The sequence below is a fragment of the Ammospiza caudacuta genome, chromosome Z (assembly GCF_027887145.1).
Source record: "Ammospiza caudacuta isolate bAmmCau1 chromosome Z, bAmmCau1.pri, whole genome shotgun sequence".
Taxonomy (NCBI): domain Eukaryota; kingdom Metazoa; phylum Chordata; class Aves; order Passeriformes; family Passerellidae; genus Ammospiza; species Ammospiza caudacuta.
Window position 1 is genome coordinate 2,324,634 of NC_080632.1, and position 20,065 is coordinate 2,344,698.

A 20,065-nucleotide genomic window follows, 5' to 3' on the forward strand; every position below is an offset into this window, starting at 1 on the left:
GACCAACCTGCCTCAAGAAACGTTTACAGAAACTCAAGGTAGGTTGTCAAATGAGCATTTTGTTTTTTGCTCATTTTGTCTTCCCCCAGCTGAAATGAGCATAGCTAGATCTTGACCTGACACAAATCATGATAATTCAGCTCAAAGTAGTGGAAGTCACTCATAATTTAAACCAGTGCAGATAAAAAAAGAAACTTAGATTAGGAATTACAACTATTATTGCAGATAATGCTATCAAATAGTGATAATTTATGTAATATGACTCAAAAAAATAAATTCATTGCCTGTGCCAAGTATGTAGATTACATGTGGGAATTGAACCTATCAGTGTAAAGCAGATATTATAACAATTAAACATCATCAGAAAAAAAAAAAAAAAGGCAGCATTAGCAAATCTAGCAGAAAGATTTTTAACCTGACATGACCTAACTTTTCTTTAGTAAGTAGGTTCCTGTCTCCTCTCACCCCGGCAATGGCCTGTGCACCCAGAAATGTGTAATTACGACTAGTTCATCATTTTGTGCACAAACCCAGTGGCCATTTATGCAAACGTCGTCTACCTGCAGCTAATTGCCCTGCTGCCCATGGCTGGCGCTGGCTGCAGACCGCCAGGCTCCTTTGGGCTGCTCCCAGATGTTCCCATCTCCCTGTAAGAAAGCAGCCTCCGAAACGCCATTTGACACTCGGCCCCGAGTTACCTACAGCAGGCTGCGCAATTTATAAATCACATGTGGAATGTGATTGGGAAAAAAAAAAAAAAAAAAAAGGGGAAAAAAAAAAAGAAAAGAAAAAGGGTCAGATTCGGTTTGGATGTCCTCAGCTCTGGAGGTACAGTGAGCTACTGACCTCTAGTTGAGAAAAACAAGATAGCTGTTAGCTCTGGTCCTGTTTCTAAAATATATTTTCTTCCTACGTGACAGCCTGCAATGTAATTTATTTTGCTTCTTGATGGCAACAGGAAAAGTTTTCATATTTTTTCCAGGCAACTCATTCAGACTATTTAAAATGAATGAGAAGGGCTCCATTTGCCTTTTTTTTTTTTTCTTTTTTCTTTTTTTTTCTCTTTTTTCCCAGAGAGAAAGTTTCGCAGAGAGTTTCGAAAGAGAGTTTCGCAGACTTTTTGTCTGCGCTCACAGGAATAGGGTACAGATATGAAATGAAATGACTGGCCATTAAAATAGCAGGAGCCAAGCAGGAGCTGCAGGAGACACTGGTCTTGGAAGAGCTTTTCCATGTGAAATAGTGCAAAAAACTGAACACCCTACTTCCTTCTCCTCTAAACCACTGTTTTGTTAAGGATTGACCATATTTACAGGCTGCACACAGGCAGCCTGTAATATATATTATATATAATATATTATATATTATATAATTCTATATAATTATATATATATAATTATATAATTATATATTATATATTATAGACTACAATAGACTATAATAGACTATAATATAATATAATATAATATAATATAACATAATATAATGAGATAATATCCTATCTATTTAAAAATATAAAAATAAAATATAATATATTGTATACAACTTAATACAAGAGACCAGTAATTTTCTCCTTTGTAAATGAACTTTAAAATATGATGAGGAAGGGTAAGTGAACAGCCCCAGGAATTCAGTGAGATCTGGTGATCTGTTAGGACTCATCCTGGAAACAGATCAGCAGTGGGATGCTGAGCACCAGATGGGTTCAAGTTCTCAGCTCTGGCCTAAATGATAAAGTCACAATTTCATGATAAAGTGACCCACAAATCATTATTACCAGCCTACCAATATTTCCATAATTTTTTGTCTGTGAGTTTAAAAATATTTTTTTTCCTTTCATCCTGTCTTCCTTTCCCTAAAATGTTTTGGAGCCACCTTTCCCCTAAACTTTTTTGATGGTTAAACAAGGCAGGGTGAGGACAGGGTGACTAAATCACCTGCAGGAGAAATAAGAAATCTGTGTGTTCTGTCCTTCATAAAATAAATCAAGGTGTTCAGATAATAAATAGGACTAATGAGGGTAAAATATCAGTATTTATGCTTGCTGCTGTTGATAGTTGTTGGTATCTACCTTTTACCTTCCTTCTGTATCTCCTGAAAACAGATGCAACATTTCACAGAATTTTCATTTTGCTATGCAAACTTGTTTGTTTGTTTAATTTTTTTTTTTAATTTTAAATTTTTTTTTCTGTTCCCTTGTATTTGGGAGAAAATCTCACTTTAAGATAAAGAAATTTTACTGGATCCTGTTCAAAGCTGGTAATGTCAGATAGGACCAGTGGTGCTGTTCCTCTCCTGCTCCTCATGGATGAGGTTCAGCACTGCTTTTCCTCCTTGTGGCTTTTTTAAAATTTATATTTCTGTCCCAAAGCACACAGAGCAGGGTTTCTCTCCACGTCCCATGGAACACTGCATCCACCCAGCTGGAGAGGTGAGTGTCAAAAAGAGTTTACTGGGTGACTCTCCATTCCTCTGGATGAAGAAATTTATGCATTTTCAGTCAGGAAACGGATGATGGAAACCGAGAAGAAATAGTTTGAAGTACTCCAACCAAAAGGAAAAGGAAAAAACGGAGATAAAATCAATTTTTTGTGTCCCGTGAGGACAGGGTGGGTGTACGGCAGCAAGGGGGATAAGCCACCTTTCCACTTTAGAGGATATTTGGACACTGGAGCTGACTGTTTATAGAATTTTCATCACAATCTGTCTCTTGGAACATATTAAATAATAATCTGAGTGAGGATGGTACAGCCTTGTCTGAGGCGAAAGAGAGGTGAACGAATTAAGCCTTGGCTCTGATATTTACCTGTCTGCACCTACCCCAAGGGGACAGGAAAGGGCCTTGGGGGTTTTTGAATCCCATTTTCTGCTGAGGGTGCAGGAGGAGAGGACCTCAGGGCCTTTGGAGGGCAAAAGGTGCATGACCAAGAGCTGTCTTGAGACCCTTTCCAGCCCTACATCCTAAAAAGTTTTGCCAAGTTCAGTGACTCCTGGAAAATCAGACTCTGTCATCGAACTTTCAACTTTTCTGGATGCTTTTGATATAGATAAATAACGTACCAAAACCAGATATTTCAGTTTGATGCCTGTGTACCAAAGGCTGAGGTCCAGACTCAAATCAAGTGAGCTTATTTGTTTTGTACGCATTTAGATTCGGAAATCCTAACTTCTAATTTCCAGTGAAGTGCATTTGATCTTGTTGTGTTGATCTTTTAAATGATCTTGACTTGTTAAAGAATCATTATAATATGCATCTATTTTATTCTCAGGGATGTTAATTAATACAGGGTGTGATATGTTTAAATGAGACAACGATTAAAGAGTTTCCCATTGCTCCTAATGGAATATGTGTGTAGCAATTAACAGTCCATCTGGTGAAGAAGGCAAAAACAATTTAATTGCTTTGGCCAATGGTACAAACAAATGCAGACTGGAACAGTACTTTAAGTCAGAGTGCATTTTCTTTTACATTTGTGTTATCACCAGGGACTCCAACCCATGCTCTCCTTTGCAACAAAATGAATGCAGGCACAAGTTTGGCTTAGAGAGAACATTTATTTCACTTTCCTCTCTCTTTTTAAATGCCAGGGATTTAAAATAGGATGTGTACAAAGTACTGAAGCCACTTAAATTGAATATATTTGTGAAATGCCTGCCTAAGGTGAGCTGTTTGCTTCCAATTTTTATTTGACAGCCAGTTATACCAAACACATCCACAATAAAAAAAAAAAAAAAAAAAAATCATTGGTGTAAGAATCTTCTGAGCCAGTGGCTAAACCAACTGATCTGGTTTTCACTATCTAAAATCCTTTAGGGAAAAAAACTCTCACTTTGGGTTAAAGCCAGGGAGGTGACATTTGGGTTTCAGGAATTCACAGTCTGGATAGCAAGGCCTGACAATGCAGACACAGAAACACAGCCATGCAAATACTCAGTGCTGTAATTTAGCATATATATTATGCACAAATGCCCAATCCATTAATAACACATTCCCCTAATCAATGACATTTAATCAATCAGTTAAAATCTGTGCAATGTGGCAGATGCAGTTGTCTAACCCCCTCATCACTAGGCCTCCCTGTGCTCACGCAGCTCATTTCGATGCATATCAAAAGTTTCCTCACTGTTTGAAAGAAAATTAATTTAATTGACTTAAGTGAGGAATATGTCAGTTTATTTCCTGAAGAATTTTTATTTATACTGAGAAATATAAGTGGGAGCCTGAACATTTATCACCCTGAATACCCAGATTTGAGACGTTATCAGACACATCAGCCATCTGGTATTTCAATAAATCCATCATTTGTTTCAATCAGACAGAGCCCTACTAAGACATTTAATAAATAATTCACATTTTGTCATCTTGGTTAACATTTCCCCAGGCAATGCATATGCTGTAATATTTTTCCCAACAGATGATTATGAAATTCAGGTATTTGTAGTATAAAAGTGTTACCACAGTTTAAAGGAAAGGTATAATGAATAACAAGAGAAAAGTTAAATGCTTCCAGGTAAATCAATCAGCAAACCTATATTTTCCCTATGCCTCTCATTAAACATTTGCAGAGGAAGTTGTGAAACTTTTTTTTTAACGTTTCTTATTTATTTTATAGCATAATAAAAATAATATTTTCAGTGAGTATTTGAAACCCTAGCCACTAATTTCTAGGAAAAAAAAACAAAAACAACAAAATGCCCCTGTCCAAAATGGCTGGGTAACAAGGATGTGCTTCACAGGAAATCACTAAAAATAGTCCCTATTCACCAAAAAATGCACTGAAACACTGGGTTTTTTTTGACTATACAAATACACTGCTATTTACACACCTTCTGCTCTAGGGTTAAATGAAGAAATAGCTGTGATTAATGGAGAACTGTGAAAATTTTATGTATTTAACAGCATTAAATCAGGTGCATGGCACTGGTAGGTGTGAATGTGATTTGCGACTCTTTTACTCACCCTGACTCCACCCTGTGCCATCCCCTGCATATGGAACCCAATTAAATAATCCACAGGCCCTCATCAGTGGTGTCACCACAACCAAAATACTGATTTTTCTCTTTGCTTTACCTTGTCCTTCTTCTGCTTTTCATCCTGGTATATTTTCCAGTGCTCCCCATCGTTGCTGTACGCAAGCTTGTAGGACCCCACGAACTGGACGTGCCCAAAATCTTTTGCTCCTTGGGTGATAATCCCAGTGATCTTCGTAGGGATGAGCAGGTCAATCTGAACGGAACAGTTTAAAATTTAAAAAAAAAAAAAAAAAAAAAAAATCAGAAACGAACAACCAACCAACAAAAAAAAAAAAAAAAAAAAAAAAAACAACCAAAACCAAAACCAAAAAAACCCCAACAACAACAACAACAACAAAAAAAGCAAGACAAAAAGAACACCAAAAAAACCACCAAAAAACCCCAAACAAACAAAAAAAACCTCCCAATAAAACCCCACCAAAAACAGCAACAACAAAAAAACAAAAACAAAATATCCCGAAACAAATAAACAAAAAAACCACACCAAAAAAACCCCCGAAACAAAAAAGAAACCCCAACAAGCAAACAAAAAAAGAAAAAACCCTAAAAACCAAAACAAATTTTAAAAGCCCATCAAACAGCTCATCCCCAGAATAAATAAATTTTTAAAAATCAAAAAAATCCCCCAGGAGAACACAATTAGAACATTTTCTGTTTCCAGTCTGGTTCTGCAACACACCAAAGCAAAATGATGCAGTTTTGGTCCTCCCACTGTGTGCTGACACCATGGATAATAATTTACTTCTCCAAGCTCTAATTTCCCCTTTTTTCCCCATTTTTATTTATTTATTTTTAAATTTATCTTTGATACCACCTAATGGCACAACACAGAATAATCTCACGCCTTTCTCCATTGTGCTGAGTGTCATACATGGCTCCCAAAAAACCCAGTTAACTTTCAATGGGAACAATCTGCAGCTCAAAAATATTCCCATGTGCTCCTAATAATCAGAATACATGGCTGATTCCCCAAGTGCCTTTCCATTTCCTTCTCAGTTCATGAGCCCATGCTTTAGTAAGACCCTTAAAACATTTTAAGCTGTCATGCTCCTTTTCCTCCTGAAATTCCTTCTCACTTTATGCCTTTCTTTCTTTTTCTACCTGAAAATCTCAAAGTTTCTCGTTTCTTGAATTTCTTTTTGAGTTTTTTTTTTTTTTTTTTAATAATCTTAGCACAATGCTTTTTAAAAATGCAAGGCAGGAGTCTTAAAGCCTAATAAAATCTGAGCTTTCAAGTGGTTTCCACGTGAGTCAGCATGCCCGTGCTCAGTTCTTTGTGAACCAGAACCCAACACTGAATGTAACAGATTTGGGCCAGATGCCTTGGATTAAAATGATCAAGAAAGAGAACGCAGTAGCAAAAGTAAATTGACCTAATAATGTAATTTCAGAGGCAGAATGAAGGAGTTGAACTCCCTATAAAAACTGATATTTTCTTGAAATTTGAGAGTGTAACTGAGGTTTCGTTCTGTGTCCTCCAGCAATGTGGCGAGCCAGTAAAGAAGAAATAAAAGAAAAGGTGGATTTATTTCAAACAATAAATGGCCGTGAAGCAGTTGGCATTTTTAAAATTGTCCCTTAAATCAGGCAAGAGAGACTCAGAGCAAAAATATTACAGTGAAGTGAGAGGAGTGCTGAACTCCACGAGCAGGTTGATTGACATGTTTTTACAGGAAAAAAAAAAAAAAAAGAAATTAGAAAGTGAAGAAATAAGGAACCTCTGAATCTCTGTCTGATGAATGCTGAAGATCCAGTGCTGGATTTTTAGGAAGCTGAGACCCTCTGAGAAAACTCATGTTGGATGGAATGTGGGGCTGGGGTGAAGAACAGATGTGCTGTGGAGCATAAGAAATTAATAATGAGGAGAGAAGCAGGAACAAATGAGCTTGAGAAGTCAGCTGGTGCCTTTGAAAGATGGAAATTGGGGTTTGGATTTGTGTCCCAGGCCAGGCTGGACAGGGATTGGAGCACCCTGGGGTGGTGGGACGTGTCCCTGACATGGCAGGGGTGGCACTGGATGGGATTTAAGGTCCCTCCCAACCCTTCAGGCCATCCTGGGATTGTGTGAGAACAGAAAAGAAGAAAACAATTGAAAAGTGTAAGAGTACATTTATAAGAATAGGAGAGGAAAAATTCACAGCGTAGAGCAATCAAACAAAGGAAGCCTGGAGATCCCAACATTGGTGCAAAGAGTGGCAAATAACAATAGTAAATCCTTTTAAGGAAAGGAATGGCTTAAAATGTTCAACACTGAGATACCAAAACAGTGAGGGGAAATGTCAGAGTCTGTAGATGGCTCAAGAATTTTGGTTTTACCAGAGTGAACTAATTTATTGCCATCATTTATTGCTAGTTGAGGCACCCCAGGATGTCCCTGGGAGGCAAAATTGTGTTTTTGTTCAGTGGGGAGAGAGAGGGACTCAGCCAGAGCAGGATCCTGCTTTGCAAGCTTTCATGGATGGCTTGAAGTGACTTTTCTCTTCTGTAAGGAGTGCAGGGTTCCACAGCCTAAGTGGGCCCCTGGGAAATGAGCACTGCTAATTAGTGTAAGTCTTTCATGAATTAATAAACACCAGGTCTCCAGACCTTGCTTCCAAATATTTTCGAGTCTAAATGAATAGTCTGTTTTTCTAAACAGGCTGATCACTAATTGGTCCGCACTTCCAGGCAGCTTTTGAACTAAACATTTCAGAGTCAACTTTAGATTCTCTTTATAAATAATTTTGACATTAGCATTTTACAAGTGTAACCTCTTTTTAGCAGAGAATGCTTCTTATACTAAAAGTCAATGTCTCTCCTGTTAGCTTGAAAAAAATGCCTCCACAAAACCAGTTGTTTATTTTTAAAATGTTGAAAGTGAGCTGAGAGGATTTCACAAATATTTAACATGGCCATGACACTCAGAGTACTCTTCATTGAAATTCAGAACAGGGAGAAAAAAAATTCTCATTAAGATTCAGGGGATTCCAAAGGTAGAATCACAATAAATCTTTATTATCACATACATCCAGTGTTAATAAAAATGTCCTGGTAATGATTGTTTTGTACTTATAGGACATATCCAGTGGCCTTGCTCTCTTGTTCAGAAAATTATGTGGGAAGCTGAAAGGTAATTTGGCTTTGCTCAGTTTTTTTTTTTTTTCAATAAGACTTATATAGGACTGTGTAGAATATGTGTGGGGGGGCTTTTTTTTGGGAAAAAAAGTGAAAAAAGAAATAATGAATAAATAGACTCTCATCTTAGGTCTTGACAATACAGGCAACACATATTGCTGGAGATGAAGGAAAAGAATACAGGGTATAGCACCAGCATTTCTGTCTCTTATTTTATACTTATTTATTCATAAGCAGATGAGAAGTCTTCAGGCAATAAAGATCATTATTTAAATTAAAGAAATACAGCTTTTACTCTGTAGCCTCATTACCTTCTACCTTGCTTTCCATTCTTTGCATTGAAATACTTTAGAGCAGAAAGTTGAGGAGAATTTACACCACCTTCTAGGTAAAACATCTGCACTGAAATGGCCTAAATGAAAGTCATAACTTCCCATCAGAACACTTTTATTCAGTTAGTGCAGCTTGCAAGTACCAGGCAATCAAACAAATTACCAGGGAGAGAAGTTGAATTAAGACACAACCAGTGTGTACCCTTCAAAGCTGAATGTGATTAACAGGATTAGAATGTGACTCTGGCTTCTTCAGTGCAGCAGCATTTAGAAGGAGGTAGAGGCAATTAGTCTGCAACTGAGAGGATCATTAGCTGGTTACAAGGAGAACCATGGTCTACAGTTAATGTACATTCCTACAAGCAGCAGATCAAAAGGCAGTTTAGCATCCTGCGCCTGGAAGAAGCCTCTTGGGCTGTAACTATTCCCTTTTCCCACCTTGTTTCACATGCTACAGACAAATTCAGGGTGGTTTGGAGGAGAATTAACTTAAGGAGAGCGCAGAGGCGAGCACACCTGAGCAGTGGAGCATTTCTGAGGAAGCACTCGCATGCATGTGCAGCACCAGCTCGGGGTGTTGGTGTGCACATCACGGGATGATTCACCAGAGATTCCCTGCAACCTCAGCCATTCTCTGCCTCCCCAACACGTGGCACGACCCAACCGTGCTGCCCACAACCCCACAAACTGGGAAACAGCACATTTATTCAGCATTTACACTGACAGGGGAGCGGGAGCAGACCTGCAATGTGACACCATGGGACGGGGTGTCTGCGCAGCCCTGCTGCAGGGCTCCCACTCCCAGACACCCTAGGCCTCCTTTCCCAGCACATCTTTTGGCTCAGTTTAATCTGAAGGGAACCCGTGGTTTGTGAGGACGGCCCATCGTGTGAAGCAGTGCAAGAAAAGTGAAGGTGTCCTCAAAAACAACACACTCCTCATCAACCTGGCAGTGTCCAAAAGGAGGAGAAAGAGCCCCCAGGATGCAGGGAGTGCCAGGCTCTGTTTCACAGGGAAGATGATGGTGAAATGCCTCACTGTGACTTTCAGCTGTTCATCCTTTCAGGAGTATTTAAAACGTTCAGTTAAGTCCTGTCTTTGTGCAGACATTGTGGCTCTGTTCCCAGTAGAGCCAAACCTGTGTTCAGCTTTTCTTGTAATTTTAGACATGCCATTTTTTCCCCACAGGTTTTATTTTATTTGCCTTTGTGATCCTGTAGATTGTGTTTTATTGTTGTTGTTGTTTCGGGGTTTTTTTTCTTTGTTTTTGTTTTTTGTTGTATTTTTTGGTTTTGGTTTTTGGGGGTTTTTCCAATTTTTGGGGGTTTTTTTCGGTTGGATTTTTTTGTTTTTTTGGGGTTTTTTTGTGTGTATTTTCTGGTGTTTTTCTTCTTTTTTTTTTTTTTTTTGTTTGTTTGTTCATTTTTTTGTGGGGTTTTCTTGTTTTTTTTTTTTTTTTTTTGTTTTAATCACTCATCGTATAACGCTGATGAAAGCTGGGCACCCTCAATCCACTTGGCAAATGCAAAATCACTGGGATCAGAAATAAAGAAACCTGGATCCAAAGAATATGACAACTGGAGGGAGGCACTGCCAAGGTGGGGACAGTTCTCACCCTTTAGAGACTGAAAAAAGAAGGCCACAGTTGTCTCCAGCTGCTAATTCACCAGACCTGCCTGGTTAAATATCCTGGTATCATCACAGTGAGGCCTCAGATTATTTTGGGATGCTTAAGGGAATGGTTGGACACCAACCCCCACCAATGTGCTTTCCAAGTAAATAAATCAAGAGTAAATAACTTGTGCTGAGCAAGCTGTTTACTCTTCATTTAAGACCTCGTGATTGCCCTGATTTTTTCAGGGTGAGCCGGCACAGCCAGAGCTGTTACCTGTGCCCTGAGAAAAAGGAGGGAAGGATTTCAGTGTCCGCATCAAAAAGGCAGAAATGCAGCTCTCCTCATCTTACTGCATCACAGGAAGGTGCTTTGCACTCTCCTCCATGCCCAAAATCTGGATGTAAAGGAAAATGAGTGCTGGTACAGTATGCTTGCTGCAGATGTGCAATATCTGAATGTTTCTAAAAACACCTCACCAGCAGCTCTCTGTTCTGTTCACTGAAACTCAGCATTTCAGGCTTTTTTTTTTTTTTTTTTTTTTTTCCTAAAGCCTAAATATTAAACTCACAAAAAACCCAAACCTCAAACCAAGCCCAAATTATAATCCATCATGACCAATTGGATCTAAAAACTGTTATGGGGAAAAAAAAACCAACTGAGCTACTAGATGCTCTTTGTAGAGAAATCTAATTTTCATCACAGCATCTTCCATACCAAAGAGGCTTTATTGTGTAGTCTCTTAAATATGTCTTATTAGGGCAAATAGCTCATAATATAACCTGAAAAAAATTAAAGGAAATTATGACAGAAAATGAATTGCTTTAGAAGAAGCCATAATAATTTAATATAAAGCAGCAGTTTTTAGCATTTTGATTAATATTCCACTATACAGGATTTTCATGCTTTTTAGGCAAAAAAAAAAGAAATAAAATAAAAAGTTTTTAATTTAATTTGGTATGTATTCGCTATAACAGCTGTCATATGTTTAAAATTAAACTTCTTCTCAAACCTAGGTGGAGATGGGTTGCTTTCAAATAAAATAAGACAGGAGAGTCACTCTTTTTCTCCTTTGAAAATTTGGAAATTTTTTTGCTGGCTTCTTTTTCGCTTAAGCTTAGACCTTCAACATGACTTCAATACTGTGTCACTATATTTTTAATGCCTGTAGTCCTGTAGGCTAAGATAATAATTACTGGTCTTATTTTCTTATTGCTCTTAATTGCTTTTCCCTCTGAATGACTTTATGGTTGCAGTAACTGCACTGAAGAAACAGGGCAGGAAGAATTCCATGTGCCATCAGCTGTCTCCAGTACAATTTAAAAGTGATGAATTGGAGGGTGAGGCCTGTTCTTTGTAATCTCCATGGGCCATCAAAAATACCTCTCAGGCCATTTCGTTGAAAATTTTGGAGTGAAACCCACAACCAGGCTGAAAACTTACTTTATTTTCACCAGCGACTTCTTAAGTAGCCATTACTTCTTTAAAAGTACATATTTTGTGAATCCTTCCTATTTACATACTTAATATTCCCTGTTATATAGCTGTTACTGGAAAAGGAGGAAAAAACCCAGCTGAATTGCTATAATATTTTTTCAGCATTTCAGTAAAAATTGAGATAAAACAGGTATATATGATCAACTATTTGGGCATTTTCAGAGCAGTATCTATTTGTTGCAGACCAGCTTTTCATAACTACAATTTACTAAACCGTGAATAATCTCATTTCATTGGTATTTCAAAAATTAGATATTAAAAAAAAAAAAAAAAAAAAAAGGAAAAAAAAGGAAAAAAGAGAAGAAGAAGAAGGAAATGTTGGGTCCTTTAAGGCAGATGATGTGCTGTGGTTGTATCAGCACCTTGGTAAATCCTGCCCACAGCACACACGAGGTAATTTTGTTTTCCTCCTGGTCCTGCAAACCAGAATGTATTCCACATATCCGTATAACCCCCACAACTTATCAGGAAGCAAGGGAAATGTCAGCACCAGGTATTTTAAGGTCTGAAGTCAAAGAAGATGCAGAGTTTTGAGATGATAGCATCAGTGATGATTAAATCCATAACCTTTTCTCCTACCGCTGGGTATTTCACATCTGTGCACGGGATATTCTCGCCGTAATCGTGATTAGAGGATTTCTGCAGAGATCCAGACACAGCTGGCTGAACTAGTCACCAACAGCCAAGAAACCACTAATAAAACGTCTGTCTCTCTGCTGTGGGACACTCAGAGCCCATCAGCCCTTGAGGATGCCAGGATATTTAAAAATAGCCCATTAAATTACCAGTGATTAAGAGGGCTTAGACATCTGGCGGAGCTCAGAGAAGCCTTTGAGCTGCTTTAGTGCACTCCAAGAGCTGATAAAATCTGGGGCACTGTCCTGTGTGAGGTCAATCACTTGGAATTCTTGTGGGATAAGCCAAGGGCAGAACAAAAATTAGCCATTAAAGTGAAGCAGGGAGAATAAAAATATGAATACGGTCACGACACAGCACACTGACTCTGTGTTATGCTGCTTTTCTGTGTAGCTCCTCAGCTGAGCACTGCTGCCAGCAGTCCCAGCACCTATTTATGGACAGAAATGGACAAGGGAGTGAGAAAAGAAATTTAATTTACGTTCAGTTCTTTATACAATAGCCAAGAAGGCAAAAATTGCAAAAACATTTCATCATCCTGTATCATAATATGAAATTCTGGAAGACGTAATCTGAAGGAGTTCTTGCTGAATTTACAATAATGATTGTGAGAACTTTGATCAAATTTGTTGGCTATGACTAGGAGTAAAAATAAAGCAGAGGGAAGAACAATTACACACTTAAAAACTTAAAATACTATTTGCATTTCTGCTTGTCTTACTTTTAACTTTTAAATGAAGAAAAAATTGTGTTGGGATGATAGGATTGTTCCACTCTCTTCAGATATAGAGAAGAGTAGGACAGAGTGTTGCTGTAGAGAAGAGTAAGTAAGAGTGTTGCCACTTTTTTTTTTAAATTAAAATATATCTCAAGTTGATAAGAAAATGCATCAGTAAGAATTCCTGCATGCCAGTGCTCTGTCCCAGTGGAGATTCCTTAGTTTTCTGTTGAAGAGCATTACTGGGAATTTCAGCTGCTGGAGTGGGTTAAACAGCAGCAAAATACGGAGAGGAAAATTTGAAATATGAGCAGAGGAAGAAAAGTGTATTTAATAATGAATTTCAGAAAGACACTTGATAGAAATGTGAGTTCTAGGGAAGTTTACATCTCATAGCAACACTTGGAAAGGCAGCCAGGAGAAATATGGGTGTCTTTGCCTACATTTCTCTTGGGTTTTTGGAACATTATGGGTTTTAAATGGAAATCAAAGGCTGGTGATGCAACACCTGGGAAGACAAAAACTCTTCCTAGAAATGAAATATCACAACTTCCGCTTGGCTTTCAGCAGAGAGGATGAGACAGCAGCTTTTATGGCAGGATTGATAAATATCTTTTTACAAAGTGTTGGGATCATAATCTACATACAAGCAGCTCATTTTATTTTTAAAATCAAAATTAATGGTGGTAATATGGAAGTTCATTATTTACCTGGTTGCTTTTTTCCCTCCCCCCCCCCCTCGGGTAATTAATAATGTTGCAAATATTTTCTGGAGCACATAAAAATGTCTCAATAATGTATGAGTATCTGGGCTACAGATCGATGAGCAGAGTGAAGATAAGCTTGCACACAAGATACTGCAAAGTGACTAATAATTAATATAACTACTGAACTGTTGAAACACAAATGAAAACCTGCCTGTAAGCAAAGCTAAGCCTGCCTAGAAGATAAGTGGGGTTAAGGCTGGAAGTTTCTCCTTGTGTTTAAAAGCTCTGGCTGCATTAATTCTTATTTTTGTAGGAAACATAGCCAAGACAGCATCACTCAGCCATTGTTTCTAAGAATGACTTTGCCCATCTGTCTGCAGGGATTATTATGCATAACCTGTTCCATACAGCTATGCTGCTGTAGCAATGCACTAAAAATGACAAAATTGTGATACTAGATTTTGAAAACAACAGCAGGCAGGGTTGGTTTTGGTTTTGTTTTGTTGGGTTTTTATTTGGTTTGGGTTTTGGGGTTTTATTTGTAATTTTTAAATTTTTTTTTTTTTCGTGTGTGTGTGTGCTATCCTCTGAAATGTTAAGGCAAGCTTCTTTTTTCCCCTATGATACACTGTTAATAGCCACCACAAAAATAAAACCTGGGTGCACTATATTGTAGAAAACACCTTTGGCTCTTTTAGCCAGAGAAGTATTTTTCCAGGTTTACAGAAGAAATCAGATTTCTCTTTCCTTTTAGGCTGAATGTCTTGTCACTTCAAGGCAATAATCTCATAATACACTTTCCTGAATGCAATTAGAAGGTCTATTAATCTTCATTCTGCAGGACACAGGAAAGATTATCTGCTATTAGTCAAAAGGACACCCTGGAGCCCCTACTGCAGAGCTTGGTAAATAGAACTCTGGTCAAAACAAGCCTGGGCTCTCCTGGCAGGACAGACCCAACCCTGGGACTGAGCTTTGATCTGGATTTATTTCCTTGCCTCTGCAAAGCCCCCGTGAGGCCACGGCTGATTTTGGGGATTAAACCCTGCTGAAAGCCTTGGCCAGGAAGAAGGGCGTGTTTAACCACAAGTTTCAGAATGGCACTTGATAGAAGTGTGGGGTCTGGGGAAGTTAATGTGTCACAGCAACGCTTGCAAAGGCAGCCAGGAGGAATGTGTGTGTCTTTGCTTGCGTCTCTCTTGGGGTTTTGGAGTGTTGTGGGTTTTAAATGGAAATCAAAGGCTGGTGATGCAACACCTGGGAAGACAAAACCCTTCTCTTTTCCCAGCCTGGCAGTCCAAGAAGGAGTCAGAACTCTTCTATTCTTGTTTATTGTTTCTCATGTATAAAAGTGTTTCTCTGACCTGCCCAGGTGTGTCTGGCAGGTCGGGTTGTGGCAGAGTGACCACCCTCAGGATGGTGTTATCTTATCTTTGTATAACTAAAGTCTACATGTACTTTATTTACCATAACTTCTCGATACCTGTCACCTATGTTGGACAGTGAGTTTCTACCTTAAACCAATCCAGAAGTGCCACCATCCCAGCAGAAGATGGAGGCCAAGAAGAAGAAGAAGGAGAAAGACTGGACATGCCCAGATTCCTCCATCTTGCCTCCTGAACCCCATTCTAAAAACCTCAAAAAAATCTATTTTTCACCCCGCGATAAATTCACTATCATTCTACTTAAACTCTTTTGACTTGTAATTCTTCATATAAAGGCTGATAATTTTGTTTTTCCATGGGTCAAGATCAAAGGCACCGGGGTCTCGGGCTCTGTGCCAAGGTCTCTGAGCCCTCCAGGGCAGCCAGAGGAATTTCCTGGGTTCTGACACTTCCCTACAAGTGAAATATCACAACTTCTGCTTGGCTTTCAGCAGGGAGGATGAGACAACAGCTTTTATGGCAGGACTGATAAATAATTTTGTAAAAAGTTTTGGGATCATAAACAGGCTCATCTAATGCACAAGCAACTCATTTTGTTCATGAAATGAAAATTAATGATGGTAATATGGAAGTTCATTATTTACCTGGTTGTTGTTTTTGTTTGTTTAGGCCTTCAGCTAGGTGGGAAAATATTTTCATGTTCCCCAATGTTAAAAACAGAAATAAACAAATCCCTATCTCCTGTCAGAAGTGAAATAAACCCTCAAAAATGCAACAAACCAACCAAACCCACTACATCCTCCCAAAACAAGCAAACAAACAAACACACACAGACATAAAAAAATCCATAAATATTCTGAGATAAAAAGTGATGTATTTTGCTTTTGGAGGAGCTGGTCTATATTTTTTCCATTAGGTCTGCTTGGTTCAGGTTCACTTTTGGTTAAGTATTGAAAAGTAAGGCCATGAGAATGGACTTCCAAATTCCAGAGAAAAGTAACAACTGAGTAACTTATACCATTTTTAACATATATGTATTCCATTCTTAAGCCTACATAATGGAAGTTTCACAAAAAATGATTGACTGAGATGAATCATAAAAATTTTCAACAAGAAACTTGGAATAAATCAACTTTCAAACAGTTTAAAACCAAATTTTAAACTAGAAACCCCAGACACAGCAGCAGCCAATTCAAAATGCCTTACATTAAATTAAATATTAACTAAAGCTTGTCTGCAACCATCCCTTTTGTATACAGAAGTGCTAAAAAATTGATTTCTCTCTGCAATGTGAATTTCACTTTTCATATAATTAAAAGGTTGATCCTTTTAATAGTGGAATGAATTTCTATAGATTTCAAAATTATATATGAAGTTCTTTCATTTTCAGAAGAACAGGCCTGAAAGTTGAAATATGAATGCCAAAAGTAAAAATATGACTGTCAAAATATTTTAAATTTAGCAGCAAATTTGAAAATGCTGGGTTGTCCATGCCTTTTCATATAAATAAGAAAAGCACCTCAATTGTAACAAGATTTTTTTTGAAAATAAAAAATGACAGCTATTCCATCCTTTGTACTGGTAAATAATTAATCAAAAGAGCTCTGATTTTTTTACTGTGTAAGCAACAGGGTAAATCAATGCAGACAAACTATTTACTAGACTTATCTGTACTCTTCTAAGTTTGAAAGAGAAGTTTACACAGAGGACTGGAGATGGACATGGAGTGTGGTGCTTGAAGTTTTGTCAGTTTTGAAATTAATGCCTCTCCCTATATGCCTCAGTAGAGACATCTTCCTTATGGGAATGACAAAATTTCTGTGAATGACCCCTAAAACTCCTATCAGCACTCAACACTAACTTTTTAAAAAAATTTTTTTTCTTCACTTTTTACTATTTATTCACTGTTTGCACCCTAACCCCGGTGGAAGCATGAAAAGAATGCAGACACATGAATAACATAAATATACCCATCTCAGCCTTCCATTCAATGCAGAGCAGAGTCTATAAATTTTTCTTACAAAGCTAAGAAAGTTAGGATCTGGCTGGCTGAGGCTGAAAAAAATTGTCAAAAGTGATGGTTCCCCCCAAAAGAATACTGGGTTAATGACTTCCTGGATTATAGGGAAAAAAAAAGAAAATAAATGAAAAAAAGGAAAAGGAAAAGGAAAAGGAAAAGGAAAAGGAAAAGGAAAAGGAAAAGGAAAAGGAAAAGGAAAAGGAAAAGGAAAAGGAAAAGGAAAAGGAAAAGGAAAAGGAAAAGGAAAAGGAAAAGGAAAAGGAAAAGGAAAAGGAAAAGGAAAAGGAAAAGGAAAAGGAAAAGGAAAGGAAAGGAAAGGAAAGGAAAGGAAAGGAAAGGAAAGGAAAGGAAAGGAAAGGAAAGGAAAGGAAAGGAAAGGAAAGGAAAGGAAAGGAAAGGAAAGGAAAGGAAAGGAAAGGAAAGGAAAGGAAAGGAAAGGAAAGGAAAGGAAAGGAAAGGAAAGGAAAGGAAAGGAAAGGGGAAAGAGGAAAGATGAAAGAGGAAAAAGGAGAAAAAAAAAAAAGGAAAAAAGGAGGTTGTGTTTTTCACTACTCAAACACAACAAACATAAAACCTCCATAAGCCCTCCTGGAACACACAGAATGGACTCAATGACTGTTAAAGGCTTAATCTTTGAGTGGAGATTTAAAATCCTGTTGTGAATAGGTTAAAAGTATTAAATAATACCACTATTTCCAGTATAAATAACTATACATATGTTCCCAACATCATGCTTGCTGCTTTCTGCATTTGACTTAATAAAGATTTAGATAGAAACAAATTATAGGCCATTTTCTTGCTGAGAAAGTTAGTAAAAATGTTTGTTTTTTAAACATACATTCCAAACTTCACTAGCAGTACTTAGGCCAAAATTAATTGCCACCAATATTTTTGAAAAAGAAGAAAATAAGAGGGTTTTCTTGAACCAAAGACAAAGTAAAAGAGAAATGCACAGCTATGGCTGGAAAAGTGTAAAAAATCCTCTCAAAAACATGACAGTTTCCTACAGTCAACAGGGCTGGATCCCAAAGAAAGTAATATCTGAAAGAAAAATATTTGCAAATTCTATATTTGCACATACCCACACAACCCCTGCTGACACCTGGTCCAGCTAACAAAGAAGAACACAGAGAGGGAACTCTGCTCTGCCATGAAACAGCACAGAGATAGGAGGTGATAAATTATTAACAAAGTCGAAATCTTAAAAGTTTTGAACGCCAGCACATGGAGAGGTCTGTGAAACCACAGCATAAGAAATCTGAAAAGAACAGAATTCCAGCTCTGGGTGATGTGTTTTCCTTGTAGATCCATCAGATATTTCCTGCCTATTTTTTTTTTTTTGTTTTGTTTTCTTTTGTTTTGCTTTGTTTTTCCCTTGTGTTCCTTTCACAAAGATTAATCTTTTAAACAGCTCCTGCAGCCCTTGCTCTGTCAGGTGGGTGTAAGTCTGGTTTACCAAAACCCAGTGTTTACCATCATACTATCTGCAATCTTTTGGAAAGCAAATTTCACAGTCAATCACAATTTTGAAACCCAGAATTTTTCAGTCAACTCTGAGCACATGGGAGGTGACACATGCACTGTCTCGCTACGGGGGTTAAAAAAATTGCTTTAGGTGTATAAAACAGAGAAATAAACTTGACTATCTACCAGTTGCAGCAAAAATTCTATATAAAACCATGTGTCAATGAAAATTAACTCCCACCAGAAAGCAAGATACTACATTGTCAGGCAGACAGAAATAAAATATCTTTGGCTTCTTTTTGCAGATGCATTTTCCATCAAGAATTCAAATAAAAAGATATATTTTCTCCACTGCCTGTAAGTAGGTGTTTCTCACTCATGCATTGCAGTTCCCTGGAGTGGACTGTTCCCTAAGGATTTGCTCTGTAGGCAGCTGAAAATAGACCCCTATTACTGTAACACAAATCAGCAGTAATTTATGTCTTGGAGCAGATTATTGTGCTTATGTCAGGTGACTCAGTGAAAATCATATTTTCCAAATTTGCTGTGGTATCTGATGGTGAAAATGTTTGCTTTTCTCATAAAAACTGCATTTAAAAAAATGCATGGGGACTAATAGAAAATTTATATATTTTGAGCAGCATCATCTTTAATACTTCTCCTCACTGACTGATTCCCAGCAAGTCTTTGCAGAAATGCCTTGCCACCAGCCTTGCCTTTAACCACCTGCCCAGGGTACACCCAGGGGGAATAAAACTGCTGTGTTTTCCCCAAATGTCACCTTAAACTAACCAGACTTCAAGGCTTTGTGGAAGGGAGTGAGAATATTCTGCTCAGAGCCAGCCCTGCACTGCATTTCATCTGGGATTAAAGTGCCTTCAATTTAGCCAAAAACACACACAAAAAGGGCCAAAAGGGCTGATTAACCTCCTGAACAAGTACCAGGGTAGTTATTCCCACAAGCTCCAGAAAAAAAAACCCCAAAAAACAACAAAACCAAAAAACAAACTTGGCTTCAGGCATGTGGGTATCAGAGATCCTGAGTTCACAAGGAGTTACAAGCTCAGTGAACTTGACCTTTTTATATCACAGGTCTCACCCCAAGGTTCAGATCATCCCCCAGGACTTCTGGGTGAGATATTCCAGTTTTTTTATTCCATTTCTTTAAGCTGCAAAGCCACTCATGAGGCAGAGGAAGCTTTCCCTGCAGATACTTTTGATTTTTACAGCAGGGCGGGTTTATATTGGATATGAGGATAAATTTCTTCACCGAAAGAGCTGCCCTAGTGGATCTCCCAGCCCTGGAGAGATGGAAAAGCCATTTGGATGTGACTCTTGGGGACATGGGCCAGTGGTGGCCTTGGCAGTGCTGGGGGAACAGTGGGACTCAGCGATCTGAGAGCTCTTTTCCTAAGTGATTCCCTGATTCTTTAAACACTTGCTTTAGAAATACCTTGTGCCTCTCCATGGAAAATGGTCCATATTATGAAGAGCAGCAGGGCAGACTGGAGAAAAAAAATCTACTACAAAGAACATAGATTTTCTT

At 38.0% G+C, this 20,065-nt stretch overlaps 1 protein-coding gene across 2 annotated transcripts in view; it reads right to left on the minus strand.

The window, feature by feature from the left end:
- EDIL3 (EGF like repeats and discoidin domains 3) overlaps positions 1-20,065 on the minus strand; it is a 237,905-nt gene that overhangs the window by 10,171 nt on the left and 207,669 nt on the right. For both annotated transcript variants that reach the window (XM_058824531.1, XM_058824530.1), the window contains one exon: positions 5,072-5,227. In XM_058824531.1, the coding sequence (XP_058680514.1) occupies positions 5,072-5,227 (156 nt within the window). The remainder of the gene's footprint in view (positions 1-5,071; positions 5,228-20,065) is intronic.